A 14,008-nucleotide genomic window follows, 5' to 3' on the forward strand; every position below is an offset into this window, starting at 1 on the left:
CCCCGGCTGGAACAGCGCTTTCCGCCTTTGCGTTTCCGTTGGGACTACATAGACCACAGTGCATTGCTCGCCTAACCCCCATGGGAACCACCAGAACTATAATTCCCAAGATGCATCACGATACCAATAAAGCTCAGCGGGATTGCTATGAGCGCGGGCTCCCTCTAGAATGCTTTATAAGGGAGCCGCTGCAAATTTTTGAGCAAGTCTGAGGGCCAGTGGCGCAATGGATAACGCGTCTGACTACGGATCAGAAGATTCTAGGTTCGACTCCTGGCTGGCTCGGTGCAGACTAGTGTTTTTCCCACAACGCCGCATTTTAAGAAATCGAATTAGGACATAGCAACACCGCGTACAATATTTATATAGTTTTCACCTACCCAATTGTTAAAGAAAGAGGTAGTCAGCCCTTCATAAAGAATTTAACTGATAAAATGTGTATCAAAGAGTTGCTCATAATTCAGTTTTGTGTATGGGGTATATGGACAGCAAACCAAAATAAAATACATTGATACACTGTTTGATTGCTACTAGCCCAGACAGGTAGCCCCCCCCCCCAATGACACTGCACTTCTTACAAAATAACCAGGGATCAGTCTTGCAAACATTTAAACATCAAGTCCGTTTTTCCCAAATGTGAATTCAATGCAGACACCCTTTTTCCAAACCAGATCTGTTTTTCAGAGTCCTAGGCAGCGAATGGGATTGTTGTCTCACCCTCTAATAATTAAGATTTGAGTCAGGCTGGCAGAAAAGCATCATTTATAGCGCAAGTCACTTCTTGTGGGATGGACAGCCATATAAATTTGATAGATCAATCCATCAATCGTTAGTCTTGCCACTAAGCAACCAAGAAGTTTCAACTTTTAATCAGCACATTTTAAAAAAGAGAAACAGCAACACGACTTTAGCCAAGTTCATGAAATTAATTCCACTGACTTTAGAAAGCTGCTTAAGTGGCCCACGATGTTCCACAAAATGTAACAAGCCTGTTTTATTGATTAATTGACTGAGCGATAAAGCACACAGAGTGGATTTTCAAGGGTACTTCCCTACCAGATTGCTGTCATTCTACTGATAGGAAAGCAGTAAAGGATTTTTCAGACTGGGTTCCATGAGAATTTTATGGGGTTCTGTTTAAGGACAAAAAGAGTTCATTCAAATGCAGCCAATTTTTTATCACAAGAGCAGTATTTCTCAAAGTGTGGTCCAAGGATCCCTGCAGGTACCCCAAGACCCACTCAGGTGTCTGTGAAATCAAAATTATTTGCCAGCCTACACTGAAAAATAATACAGTATTAAAATCCCATGAAACAATTGTGAGAAGCAGTAACAGGCAGCGAATGCATTCATTTTAAATAAAGTAACAGATTCCACAGCCTGAAAAAGTCTGGAAACCCCCGCTATAGTACAATCTTTCGCAACCAAGGTCCTCTCCATATAAATATGGACTTCAGTTCCCAGAATTCTCCTGATAACTGCTGACTGGGGAATTCTGGGAGCTGTTCCACGCAATGGAGATCCAGACTGGCAAAAACCTTTAATACAGGGATATGTTCTAGAAGTACCACCCCAGCAGACAAGCCACCACCCAATGCTTGGGATGTCATATTAGCTGTAATTTAATGTAATGCAGTTCGGAAAAAAAATTGTCCTGGTCCTGCCCATTCGTGTGTCCCCTGGCCCGCTGCTCACAGACCAAGAATGATGGCTTCGAAAAGGTTGTGTATCCTTGTCAAGAACTATGGATAAATTTAGAGGGCTGGCAGATTCTCTATGCTGGCTTAATGAAACAGCCTTTTTGTTGACCTCTGAATTAACCAAGGAAGATGGACATACAAGGAAATTTAGGTTAGATCAGTGCTTCTCAAACTTGGCAACTTTAAAACGTGTGGACTTCACCTCCCAGAATTCCCCAGCCACCATGCGCTGGCTGGGGAACTCTGGGAATTGAAGTCCACATGTCTTCAAGTTGCCAAGTTTGAGAAACAATGGGTTAGATCCTGCATCTTTGGCTGTCAGAAGGTTTGAGCATGGTAAAAAAAGGATTCCCAAATAATCCATCTGTGTTGTGGCGAGGTGGGAGGGTAAGAGGGAGAAGAGGACGAAAGCAGCCCAGGCACATGCTGTTATCTCTTTTGTCTTTCGAGTTTTATTGCGTGACATTTCCATTATCCAAGTGGCCTATTTCTACCATGCAAGCAGTCGCTGTTCAAACGCTTCAGCCGCTTCAGTCTTTGCTGAATTCTGTCAGCACCCACCGCCGGTTCTCAATGATTGCTTGCAACCGTGTGTATTCTTTTACCAATTCCTCAAATTCAGGGCCGAGTATCTCGTAGTTCGAAAGGATCTTGCAGGAAGTGGCTAGATCACGTTCTTCTTGGCTCAGACTGGCCTGCAGGTTGTCCCTGGAGCAGGATAAAAAGAAGGATAAAATGTGGACAACAAGCTTTTGCAAGTCAGAGTGACGTGGGGGAGGCCCATTTTATTACCCTGTCCCCTCCTTCCACACACTCCATTCCTGCCTACAATTTTTTCCCATAAAGCTGCACTGAATTCCTTTAAGGTGTGTACTCTTCTGACCCCTTTCAATTGAAATTCCTAGTGAAGAGGTAAGAAAGTTAGAAAGTTCTCTGCCAGCTGATGCCCTAATAGAGGGTAGCCAAAAATGTGGCTTTTTTTTAAAGTTTCCTGCCAACAAAACATGGTTTCACAACAACCACCTCCCAGCTGCAGTCTGTATTCACTCATTCTGTACTCGCGGGACCCGCAGGATACTGGCCTTGCTGCACCGCCGGCCACCGCAGAGCCAGACTTTCTCCCAAGCTATGCCAACACCAGCTCACCTCATCATCCGATGCGCATTCACTTTCTCAGGCGTGTAGGTTTCCAAAAGGATGTTCAGTTCCTCAAGCCTATGGGAAGCAAAACTGTTTGGAATGGGGCTAGTAAACGCCAACCTTCTATTCCAACCAAGAAAAGTGTCTCTTGACACCTATCAACCCTTCTGAAGGAGCTCTTCTGGGATGTCAACCATTCACGGGCCTGTCTTTAACAACACTGTGGAAGCTGCTGCTACAGCAAAACTTTTATTATGAGACTTTCAATTGGGAAAATTGCCATTATGAATTTATGGGCTTACCTTCCAATTCATTTCCCACCTTAATTGCTAGCACTGGCTTTAATGGATGAAATAGTCTATCAGTTTGGGACCTCACTGCCCGATGCAAAACTTTCTTCCATATCTATCTAACCCAGCCTCAGATCATCTTCAGAAGCTCTTCTTTATGAGAGTCTTCAAGCACAAGGTGGCCATCTGACAGACTGTGTGCGTATCATGCACTTATTATTAAACGCATTAAAGAATAAAATAACACTTAATCCTGTAATTTTCAATCAAATATAATATTCAAATATAATATAAAAGCTACTAAACTAAACCAAAGGGCCCATGACACAGAATGCCAGCATCCACACCAGTGTTTCCCAACCTCAGCAACTTTAAGATCTGTGGACTTCAACTCCCAGAATTTCCCAGCCAGCATGTATTTTTTGACCATAAAATGACCGGAGCAGATCCATCCAAGACTGGCTAACCCAGTGTTTCTCAACCTTGGCAACTTTAAGATGTGTAGACTCCAACTCCCAGAATTCCCCAGGCTCCAAATCTTCTACTGGAAGGCAGAAACAGGCTTTACACCAAATCCACCTTCAACTCCTGTCGTGTGGCTTTTAACACTTATTCCTATCTTTTTTTGGCTTTTACAGTCTTATGATACACTTTATGGTGCAATGCTAGTTTGTCTGCTAAACTACTTATCTGTGCTCATTTTTCATTTTTTGAAGACCACAGAAGCTTTAACCAGTTAGATCCAGGCAAGCTTTGAGCACAGAGCTAAGAAATATCCTGGCCACATAGGACTCGTACACCATTTTGCTGACTCCATTGCTACGTCGGCCTCTTCCAGAGAACCACCCTGTAGGAGGAGGGCTTATGCCTTTTAATAGAATTGGTTCCATCAGAAAAGGTGCTCCCAGACTCTTCCTGATTTTTTTTTCAGAGAATGGTGTGAGGATGGAAGAAACAGGATAGGATCTCACCGTATCTTTAGGAACATAGCACTGCATTTAATCTCCAGATACTGCGTGTTGAGCTGGTCAAGTTCAGACTGGACACCGAGGCGAAACTCGCGGGCCAAGCATTTCAGGAGGGCTAAGCAACGTAGTAGGACCTGAAACAAATGGGGAAACGCAAAGAAACAATCACAAAGGAAGGTGCAAGGCACACCAAGGCACCACACACATCCACAGATTGGTCATCCTTTGCACAGACCTGTCTAGGGCAGTGTTTCACAAACTTAAGTGTCTGGTGCAGGTTTGTTCCCATGTTACGATCATCAGTTATCTTTTTTCCTGGCTTAAGGTACCAAGGGCTTTGGTTTCAATTGGTGGGCCGCCTGGAATCGCTGCCGAGATGGGGGGGGGCTTAGAAATCTACATTAGAAGTAAATAAATAAAGCTTCCGCCCTCCACAGTTGTGGAGGAAAAAATGGAAAGATGTGGACACCGCCCAGGAGAGGAGAAGGCGAGCCCACTGAATCCAGTCTCCAGTGGCAGCAAAGGTTTCAGGCCCTTTCAGAAGGTCTCATCAAACACAGTGGGTTTTTAACAGTTTAGAGTTGTTAGTTAATAAAGTACTGGTAATTTGTCTCACGTGTCATCTGCATAACCCAGTGTTTCTCAACCCTGGCAATTTGAAGATGTGTGGACTTCAACTCCCAGAATTCCCCAGCCAGCATGGCTGGCTGGGGAATTCTGGGAGTTGAAGTCCACACATCTTCAAGCTGCCAAGGTTGAGAAACACTAGCATAGCCAATTTACTTTCCCCCCAACCTCACTCCAATTTAAATCTGTACCGGTCTAGGCATCTCATGAAGTGAGCTTCTGCCTTTCAGTATAATTCGTTAGTTGGTACAGATGCTACCAGACTCCTGACTGGAGTTGGTGGGGGAAGGGGGGATTTCACAACAAGGATTATCTATCTATCTATCTATCTATCTATCTATCTATCTATCTATCTATCTATCTATCTATCTATCTGTCATATTTTTATTACCCCCCATCTCCCCCACTCGGGGGACCCTGGGCGGTTCACAATAAAATGGTATAAAATACAATAAAATCAGAATAATATCAATAAATATACATATAATAAAATCCAAGTGATGGCAGATCTAATTCCCCCCAAAGGGGAGCGGAACTGGTCCAGGCAGGACTAGGGAACCAACCAGCCCCAAGAGTGGCTCTTCCTCTCCCCACCCCAGGGACAAAACCAGGTCTTCAGCCGTTTCCTGAAGTCCAGAAGCGAAGAGGCCAACCTCACTTCCAGGGGAAGGATGTTCCAAAGGGCAGGGGCTGTTGCAGAGCAGGCCTGCCTCCTGGACCCCACCAGATGGAATTCTCTTGCAGACGGGGTCCATAGCCTGCCCTCTCTGCATGACCGGGTGGGACGGGCTGATATAACGGGGATGAGACGGTCCCTCAGGTAACCGTCTTTTTATAGAAGCAAAAGATATTTTTCTATCCGGGCTTTCAAAACGCAAACAGGTTTGTTTTAGAGACATGAATGCAGACAGACTCCCGTGCTATTTAAAAGCTTAATCTTGGAACCCAAGAGGAGGAGATAAAGAAACTGGGGCACAATTCTGGGCAGAGTTTATACCTTACAGACCAGGGTTTCTCAACCAGGGTTCCGTGGCACCCTAGGGTTCCGCAAGAGGTCGTTAGGGGTTCCCGGAGAGATCACGATTTATTTAAAAAATTATTTCAAGTGTGGGCAACTTCACATTCAAGAGGTAAGTTTCATTCTTTATTTTAAGAACACCGTTAATGCGTATATACAGGCCTACCCATGAAACGGGCAGAATAATTTTGTAACTTCTGGCCTATATTTGGGCCTGAATAGGCAGGGGTTCCCCGAGGCCTGGAAAATATTTCAAGATTCCTCCAGGGTCAAAAGGTTTAGAAAGGCTGTTATGGACAGACCAAAGTTTTCTTCTGCACCCTCTACCTGGGGATAAGCAGCTTTCTGCTGCTCAAGGCATCCTATAAGTTCTTCCTGCTGAGCTCTGGCCTCCTTCAAACGCTGCTTCTCTACTGCGAGACTGTCTGCCAGGGTCCCCAGCATAATACTCTGGGCTGTTCCTCCAGCACTATCTGCAAGAAGTAAAGTCATGGGCATCCACTGAAAAAAATCCCCACACCAGGAGTTCCAGGCTGTGCCCATGGTTCCCACCGACGGGCACGGTCTTTCCCTGTGCCACCCCTGATGTGCTGTAGTTCCAATTTACCACTCTCAGGACGATAGTAATTCAGCAAAGCCAAACATTTGGCCTTAAGAAGCTTCTGTAGCTCTGCAGGGAGGTGCTTCTGCATTTGCTCCAGTTCCTAGGGAAATACAGAAGTAGAACCGTATGCCTCTCACCGACAGACTTTAATTGTCACAAATTCTCTGCAGAACCATTAGGGATTTTAATTGCAGACAACGTTCCCCTGCTCAGAATTAAGACTCTTGAGTATTTTCCTCATTGGGGCGTCCGTTTCAGGAAAGCATGGATGCTGAGTCATCCCATCCACCCCAGCCTTTAATGGGATTTGTTACACAATCCAACAAATAGGTGCACCTTGTGGGTATCGGAGCCCTTAAAAGAGGAGTGAAGCTCAAGCAGGGGATGTTATAGCAAGGATTCTTGTAGTGAAAGAAAAGTTTGTTTATGCAGTTTCAACAGACCAGCAATGCATCTATCTTACTTGGTGAGCAGGGAGAAACTCTGTTAAATTAGAGGGTTGCAAGCCAAGGACAGACGGACGGGAGTTTTTCAGAGAAGAATCCAGATCAAGCATCCGTTTTAACTCCGCTACTAGAAGCTGCTGCTCCAGGGTCTCCAGGAACTGAGGGCAGGACAAGAAGATTTAGGAAAAGAGACAAATCATCTCAGCCCAGCTAGAACCTTCCCGCCAGACAACACACGAAGCCGCAAAAAGTCTGGCTGGCAAGCCACAAGGGCAAAGCCAAACGAGACACATCACGCCTTGTGTGAAGGTGGCCCCTGTGTCAAGCCACAGTGCGGTCTGGGTTTTGCTTTGCAGTTCGGGTGAACAGTCAACGTGGCTTAATTAGGATTAAGGATTTAGTGTGTTTTACCTCACAGCTCCAAGCAAGAGGCCACTTATATATTTATTGCATTTTTATCTCTGAGAGACCCAACAGATGCTCAGGAGGCCCTGCCCTAATTTTCTCCCAACAAGCAAGTGGCTGCAAGGAAACATCTTGCTCAACGCCTCTGTGATCACGACGCAAAAGCTCATCGACTGCAAAACTGTGACTCGCTTCTTGGCTCCGAGTCTCATTAAAAGTGCCCCGATCCAGCTTTTCTCCAGCGACACCATTTTGATATCGCTCATGAAAACTTATCCTGACGGTTTGGATTCTCTTCCAGACGCAAAGGATAGCCCTGATGCGCTCTCCACTTCCCCCACGGGCATATAGGCTGCCATTGTACTACGTGCTGGACCCTGAACCCCGTTTAAACGCAATGCAATTACTGAGATCACATCAAACACTCTGCCCAAACATATTAATTTATATCCCACTTTTCTGCTCTGCTGCGCAGACACCCAAATCTGGGCTTAGTGGGATGGGTTGGTTTACACAACTTGCCAAGTCAATGTAACACTCCATCACCAACTGCCCAACGCACTTAGTCTAAAGTGCTACGGAAATGCTTCTTTTCAAACATTACTTTTTTCTCCTGCGGGGCAGGATCAGCTCCCGATTCCCACAAAGCTTCCTGCAAAAGCCGATGCAATGCCTCCCACTTCAACCAGTTTGCACGGTGGATGTGTAATTCTTTCCTTGCCTACAAGAGAAGAAAGTGAGAAAAGCTTTTAATAATTGCATGGGCACTTGCTCAATAAGTTACATGGCATGGATTGAAGGCAAGCTACTCCCAGCGCTCCAGCCCAAATAACCTCATCAAGTGTGGAGCCACCATCTTTGACCGCATACCAGCATCCTTCGCTGTAGCTGGCTGGCAGTCACTTCCTGCTTGTGTGTGTGTGTTAAAAAGCTGTAAAATTAAAAAGCCACTCCCCTGTACAGGGAGCAAGAAAAGGCTAAAGCTCTACGTGACCATTTTGCAAATATAGTAAGTCCTCGACTGACGACCACAATAGCGACCAGAAAATTAATCATTAAGCGGTGCAGTCATTAATCAAGGCATCGCATGACCACACCCAATTTTATGACCTTTTTTGCTGCAGTTGTTAAGCGAATCATGCTGTCGTTAAGCATGAATGGCTTCCTCCATACATTTTGCTTGTCAGCAACTGGCTGGGAAGGTTGCAAATGGTGATCACATCACCCCGGGATGCTGCAACCATCATAAAGACAAGTTGGTTGCCGAGCACCTGAATTTTGGTCATGTGACCATGGGGACGGCGCAATGTTGTAAGTGTGAGGACTGGTCGTCCCATTTTCCAGTGCCGTCGTAACTTCAAATGGTTGCTAAACAAATGGTCGTAAGCCGAGGACCACCTGTAGACACCAAACAGCTGATGCAAACTCATTTTTCCAAGATTTGAGTCCTCATCTCAGTGCCAATAGGGAGGATTAACTTCCAGTTAACCCTCTTTTCATACGTGCAGAATACTGTGGGACCCTGCACGTTTCCTCATTTAACCCAGAAAGAACTGAGCTACCAGATTCACACAACATACCGAGTCTTATAAGCACGCTGGACAACTGGGTAAAGAATTGTGCATTATTACTGCTACTAGTCCTGTTTTCTTCTTGTGGTTGCATTGGTTCTTAATCCAATGTTCGCCACCCAGAGTCACAATCTGCGAGAAGGGCAGCTACTGTAGGTCAGTCAATATAATGAATAAATAATCTCTACCCCAAGATAAGTTGGATTACATATCTTACATCTGTAACTATTTTTCTTTCAGTGTTCATTTTATCTCCCTGCACTGCAGAGAAGATCAAGTAGATTTCTCACACGCTGAGCAGGGAAAATGATGCCATTTGCCCATTCTGGCTTGAGAGAATCTGCAGTGCAGCACAACACCCGCCCAGGATCTTCCCCAAGGTCTAGATCAGTGTTTTTCAAACTTGGCCACTTTAAGATGGGTGGACTTCAACTCCCAGAATTCCTCAGCCAGCACATGCTGGCTGGGGAATTCTGGGAGTTGAAGTCCACCCATCTTAAAGTGGCCAAGTTTGAAAAAGGTTAGCCTAGATCCTCGCTTTCCTTCATCCCATTTTACACACCCCACCCCAGACAAGGAAAGGGTTAAGGTCTTCAGGAATCTGTGGACTGATCTCCACTTCCCCCACAGCAATGTCTCATCCCACCTCTTCCAACGGTTGGGCCAAAGCGATGCTCATCCCCGAAGAATCCATATGTTTCGTCAGAACCATAAGAAGGTTAGCCAAGCCAGGATAAGCAGACAGATCATCATCTGTCAGTGAGCAGGGGGGTAGCTGGCTCCTACAACCTGTGGAAACAGAAAGGGGGAAAAAAAGTTTATTTCCCCCCCCTCTTATTTTAGACTCCTTAAGGTTCCCTCCCAGGGCAATTACCTTGTTGTAGGAATTTAGGATCCACAGCTCCTGAAGCTGCCATTATGCCCACACTACCAAGAAAAAAAACCAATTAAATTGGCAGAAGCTGCCTTAAGATGGAGGGAGGGATCTGACTGGGGAAAGAGTTGCTAGAGCCTAAATCCAGCTGATCCCTTTTGGGGCAGGAAGTTGGTAGAAGCATGTTTACATCTGTTTTTTTCAACCTGGTGCCCTCCAGATGAATCGGGCAACATCATCCCCAGCCAGGCCAGCCAAGAGGGGGCTGAGATTTTCACCAGTGGAGGAAAAGGGATGGTTAAGGGCTTTTAAAATTTTATCTGTTTTATTTTAAGTAGCCTATAGTCATGTATGTGTGATTTATGTATTTATGCATCAAATTAATGCATAAATACATAAACAAACTCGTGCCCATTTGGGCGGGCTGCCTGTTGGAGAAGAGGCAGAATCCCACACCCCCTATTTATTGGTGTGATGTCAAGTGTCTTGGAGAGGGTCAAGGGCTGATGTTTCTCACAAGCTGACCCAAGTCTAAATCCTCTCCTCTCCATGGGTCACACTCCCATCTGACAGAGATGCTCTGGCTAGCCCCCTCCATCACCCGACGAGCTCTTGTTTTATTTCTTTATTATTCAATTTTAAGGAGGGGCTTTCCTAAGCTAAGGTTTGCTTTAGAGTGGGTTCACACGACCCGCTGCCCTCTGAACCCCGCCGTCACTGGATTCACATAAAATGCCCTGCCTAATTCGGGCAGAGCAAAACGGCTCCCGAATGCCATCCCGGGGTTCCAGCGCAGGCAGAGTGGCAAGCCAGACAACTCCCATTCCAGGGTGTTGTGTGAATGCAGCCTCCCAGGCACACCCCTTGTCAATTTTCCCTGCCAATCCTACAAAGATCCTTTCTCCCTGCCACAAGGGAACTAACCCTGCAGCCCCCCACAAGCCTCCCAGAATGCAACGCCACCCCCACCTGAGCATCACTTCCCCCTGCACTGCGGGGAGCTTTCCCAGCACCCGCCCCTCCCTCTTCCTCGCTGTACCCTGCCAAGCTGTGTGGCAGGCAGAAATGCAACCGGTGCAGTTCTCCTTGAGGCTGCACCAGTTCCGCTTCTGCCTCCAATTGCAAAGCAGAGGAGGAGCGGGAGGAGAGCGAAAGAGGCGGGGATTTTACCCGCCAAGGCAGGGTTCCTCAACCTTGGCGACTCTAAGCTGTGCGGACTTCAACTCCCAGAATTCTGAGAGTTGAAGTCCGCACAGCTTAGAGTCGCCAAGGTTGAGGAACCCTGCGCCAAGGTATCACCCCATTCCTCCCTCGAGCAGCCCCCCACTTCCCGCGCACAGCCCCCGCGCCAACCTGTGACGTCACGAGAAGGCGTGGCTCCTTTACCCGCCCTTTTTGCCGCCCCGTTTCCCCCGCGCGTACGATTAAGCCCCGCCCCCCCGCCAAGCACCAACTCCCAGGGCCGCCCCGCGCGCCGGGAAACCCCGAGAGGCTTGAGGGAGGAAATGGGTCGAGCTCCTCACCACGAGGGGCGGGAGCTCGGAAGGAGGCTGCCAATGGCCGAACGAGAAGCGCAAGGAGAGGCGTGGCCTTGATGAGGGCGAGTCGGATCCGGATTGGCCAGTGCCTGGGAGATTTCCTTTCTGAAATCCAAAGGGGGCGCTGTCGGACTCTTCCCAAGCCTCGGCCTTCGGCTAGCTCGCCTTCCCCAACCAGGCGCCCCCCGGTTAATTCTGTCAGATCTGGCTTGCAAAAATCTGGACGACAAATCTTTGCTGCCGTTGAGCGGCCGTCCGGGGTTTTGCCACCCAGATCGGGTAGCCCCTTCCTCAGTTGTCTAGGTGCAAGCCTCCCATCATCCCCAGCCAGCATGGGCTTTAGTGGGGATTTCTACAGTGGGATGCATCGGACACAAAATTTAGTAAGGCTGGTAGGGGTGGAGCAGAGCCCGGCCGCGTCCTCCTTCGGTCAACCCTTGCCCACCTACAGAGCAGCAAGGAGCTCCAATGCCTGGAGTCAAAGATGGAGGGTACCCCAGAGGTCATCTAGTCAGACCAATGTTGAAGTCCACCTCGCCAAGGCTGAGAAACACCACCTTAGACATTCAAACTTTAAAAATTGTCCCTGCTGAATTAAGTCTTCTTGGTTGGTTAGCTTTATCATCCAGGAAAATAATGCCTCTATTACCAGTCATCCCTAAAATTAGTGAATGATCAGTTTGCTGTAAAAGGAATTAGAATCTGTGGTTCTGAGACACGTATTTTAATTTTGTGAGCAAAAAGCACAGGAGACGGCCAGTTCAGCTTATCACATCCTAAATAATAAACGTAGGTGTGGATGTATATAGGTATAGTTGGAATGCGTGGATAACTGAAAGGCTGGGTTCACACATAACATTACCCCGTAACGTTTGTTCAATTTTGGCTTTCCCTATCACATGAAGGTGCTTGGAAACCACAGTTCATGCTGTCCGGGATTGCGTGCACAAAACTAGTGGTGGTTTAGCCAATATAGGTAGTCCTTGTTTAGTGACAATTGGGACTGGCAACTTGGTAGTTAAGTGAAGTGGTCACTAAGTGAAACCGCAACTGTGCTTATGATCACTTCAGCCTTCCTTTGCTTTACAGACCTGCAATGGACATAAATGTGAGGATTGGTGGCAAAGTTACTTTTTCATGACTATCGTAACTGTGAATGGTCACTAAACGAGTCAGTTTAACTGTTAAACCAGTTAAAAGACTATCCTTAAACCAGTCAAACTAGGATTATTGTTTAGGTGTGGGACCAGCATTGGGGAGTCCCAGGTTCTAGTTCACTCTCAGCCATGGAAGTTCCCTGGGTCACCCTTGCCCAACCTACCTCACAAGGTTGCTGTGGGGAAAAATTAGGGAGTGCTACAAACTGCACCTCGAGCTCCTATACTGTAATGGTTGCCTAACCTAACAAACCCAGACTCACAAGTGGACTCTATGAAATCTGGTTTATTGAAGGATAAACCAGACAAAGGACAAAATATAAAATCACTAAATAAGTAAATGCATAAAACAGGCTAAGATCTGAGAGGAACCGGGCAGCAGCTGAAGTTTTTAACTGAAACTGTGAGTTGAAGTCCACCCATCTTAAACTCGCCAAGGCTGAGGAACACTGGACTAAGGCTGCAACCTTACACATGCTTTCCTGTGCAGAATTGCACTTCAAGCAAAACATGGATCAACAGGTAAAGTTCATTCTTCCCTTTTCAAAATCAGTCGGACTCAATTGGGCTAAACCTCTATTTCCGGCAGGTGTCTCTGGATCTCATCCTGTTTCCCCCAAACAGGTTCCCTTGTTATCTGTCCCAAATTGCTGCTGCCGAAATGCAACTATCTCAGTGCACTGAAATTTTAATTCTGCAAGGAGGGTAATTTCCATTCGACTTACATCACTGCTCTTCCCTTTCCCCCAATCCTGCTTTTCAATTTATCTGGTGAATGAATTGGCAAAGAATAAATTAAAACAAAGAACAATTCAGGAGTTTGGAATTTGGAAGTAGCCTGAGAGCTTTTATCTACCTCCTTTGGAATAGGGATCCTTCATCATGCTTGGACCTGATCCCCCTTTTATAACCTGAGGAGGATTTGAAGCACCCTTAGCACATTAAACAGGGTCTCCCACTGCTGAGTTATAGTCCCAGGACGTCCATACCTTCTCCAATGGCCCAGGAAGGATTTCTAACCCTTGCCAGGAAAAGTAGATATAAAAGTCAAGAACAAACAAGGGAAAGAGACGTCTTATCTGGGGAAGAGAAATGTAGACACGGAGCGACATGGAAGCTAGGGGGCTGCAGGATGCAATATAAGAGGCGACGCTTCCCTGATTTTTTTCAAGATGGAAAAACCACATATATTAAGTATTTCCCTACATGAGGACCATTCCTCCATTTGTACTACTGAGAAGATCCACCAGAGGACAGACATGGCTCACTGTATGCCTGCAATGCACTAGGCCAACATGACAGCACAAAACGCAGAAATGTTTTCGTTCATCCTCTTCTCATACAAACAAGCCTTTAATCTCCCAGCAAATAAAACAGAGATCAGGCTCAGAGATGCTTCAGCCAAAAGGTTGAGCTTAATGAGATCATACACCACCACCTCCTCCCTCCCTGCTAGCCGGAAAGTCTTTGACAGACATCATCCGTCGGTAGCCAAACCTGTAACAGCTACTGTTCGGGATTTAAGGAATGCGAAATTTGAGCCAAAGATGGTTGGGAGTTACAAATGTTGGTTTGTGCTCATTAACTAGACGTTGGCGCTTAGGGTACCACGCCAACACAGGAAGAGTCCCAAAATCCAAAACGTTGATCTCAATGAAAAAGCTTCATGA

General features: G+C 46.5%; 1 protein-coding gene and 1 non-coding gene across 2 annotated transcripts; one reads left to right on the plus strand and one right to left on the minus strand.

The window, feature by feature from the left end:
- Window positions 1–212: 212 nt before the first annotated feature.
- Window positions 213–285, plus strand: TRNAR-ACG (transfer RNA arginine (anticodon ACG)). Its single transcript has one exon. It is a non-coding gene; the product is annotated as a tRNA-Arg (tRNA).
- A 1,844-nt stretch (window positions 286–2,129) lies between these two features.
- Window positions 2,130–9,908, minus strand: HAUS4 (HAUS augmin like complex subunit 4). Its single transcript, XM_063301555.1, has 9 exons — window positions 9,644–9,908; window positions 9,416–9,558; window positions 7,803–7,919; window positions 6,811–6,951; window positions 6,351–6,447; window positions 6,071–6,216; window positions 4,102–4,232; window positions 2,847–2,915; window positions 2,130–2,408 (listed from the first exon to the last, which is right to left on the minus strand). Exons 1-9 carry the CDS (start codon window positions 9,684–9,686, stop codon window positions 2,231–2,233), a joined length of 1,065 nt encoding a protein of 354 aa, XP_063157625.1. The 5' UTR covers window positions 9,687–9,908; the 3' UTR covers window positions 2,130–2,230.
- Between the last annotated feature and the right edge of the window lie 4,100 nt (window positions 9,909–14,008).

Source organism: Candoia aspera, chromosome 4 (assembly GCF_035149785.1).
Source record: "Candoia aspera isolate rCanAsp1 chromosome 4, rCanAsp1.hap2, whole genome shotgun sequence".
In the NCBI taxonomy this organism is placed as follows: Eukaryota; Metazoa; Chordata; class Lepidosauria; order Squamata; family Boidae; genus Candoia; species Candoia aspera.

Excerpts from the sequence above, each read along its gene's own strand:
- HAUS4 (XM_063301555.1), bottom strand. The coding sequence starts at position 9,686 with ATGGCAGCTTCAGGAGCTGTGGATCCTAAATTCCTACAACAAG. Across the intron at positions 6,952-7,802 it reads CTGCCCCGCAGGAGAAAAAA|TTCCTGGAGACCCTGGAGCA; the intron begins GTAATGTTTGAA and ends TCCTGCCCTCAG. Across the intron at positions 6,448-6,810 it reads AGTTTCTCCCTGCTCACCAA|GAACTGGAGCAAATGCAGAA; the intron begins GTAAGATAGATG and ends GTATTTCCCTAG.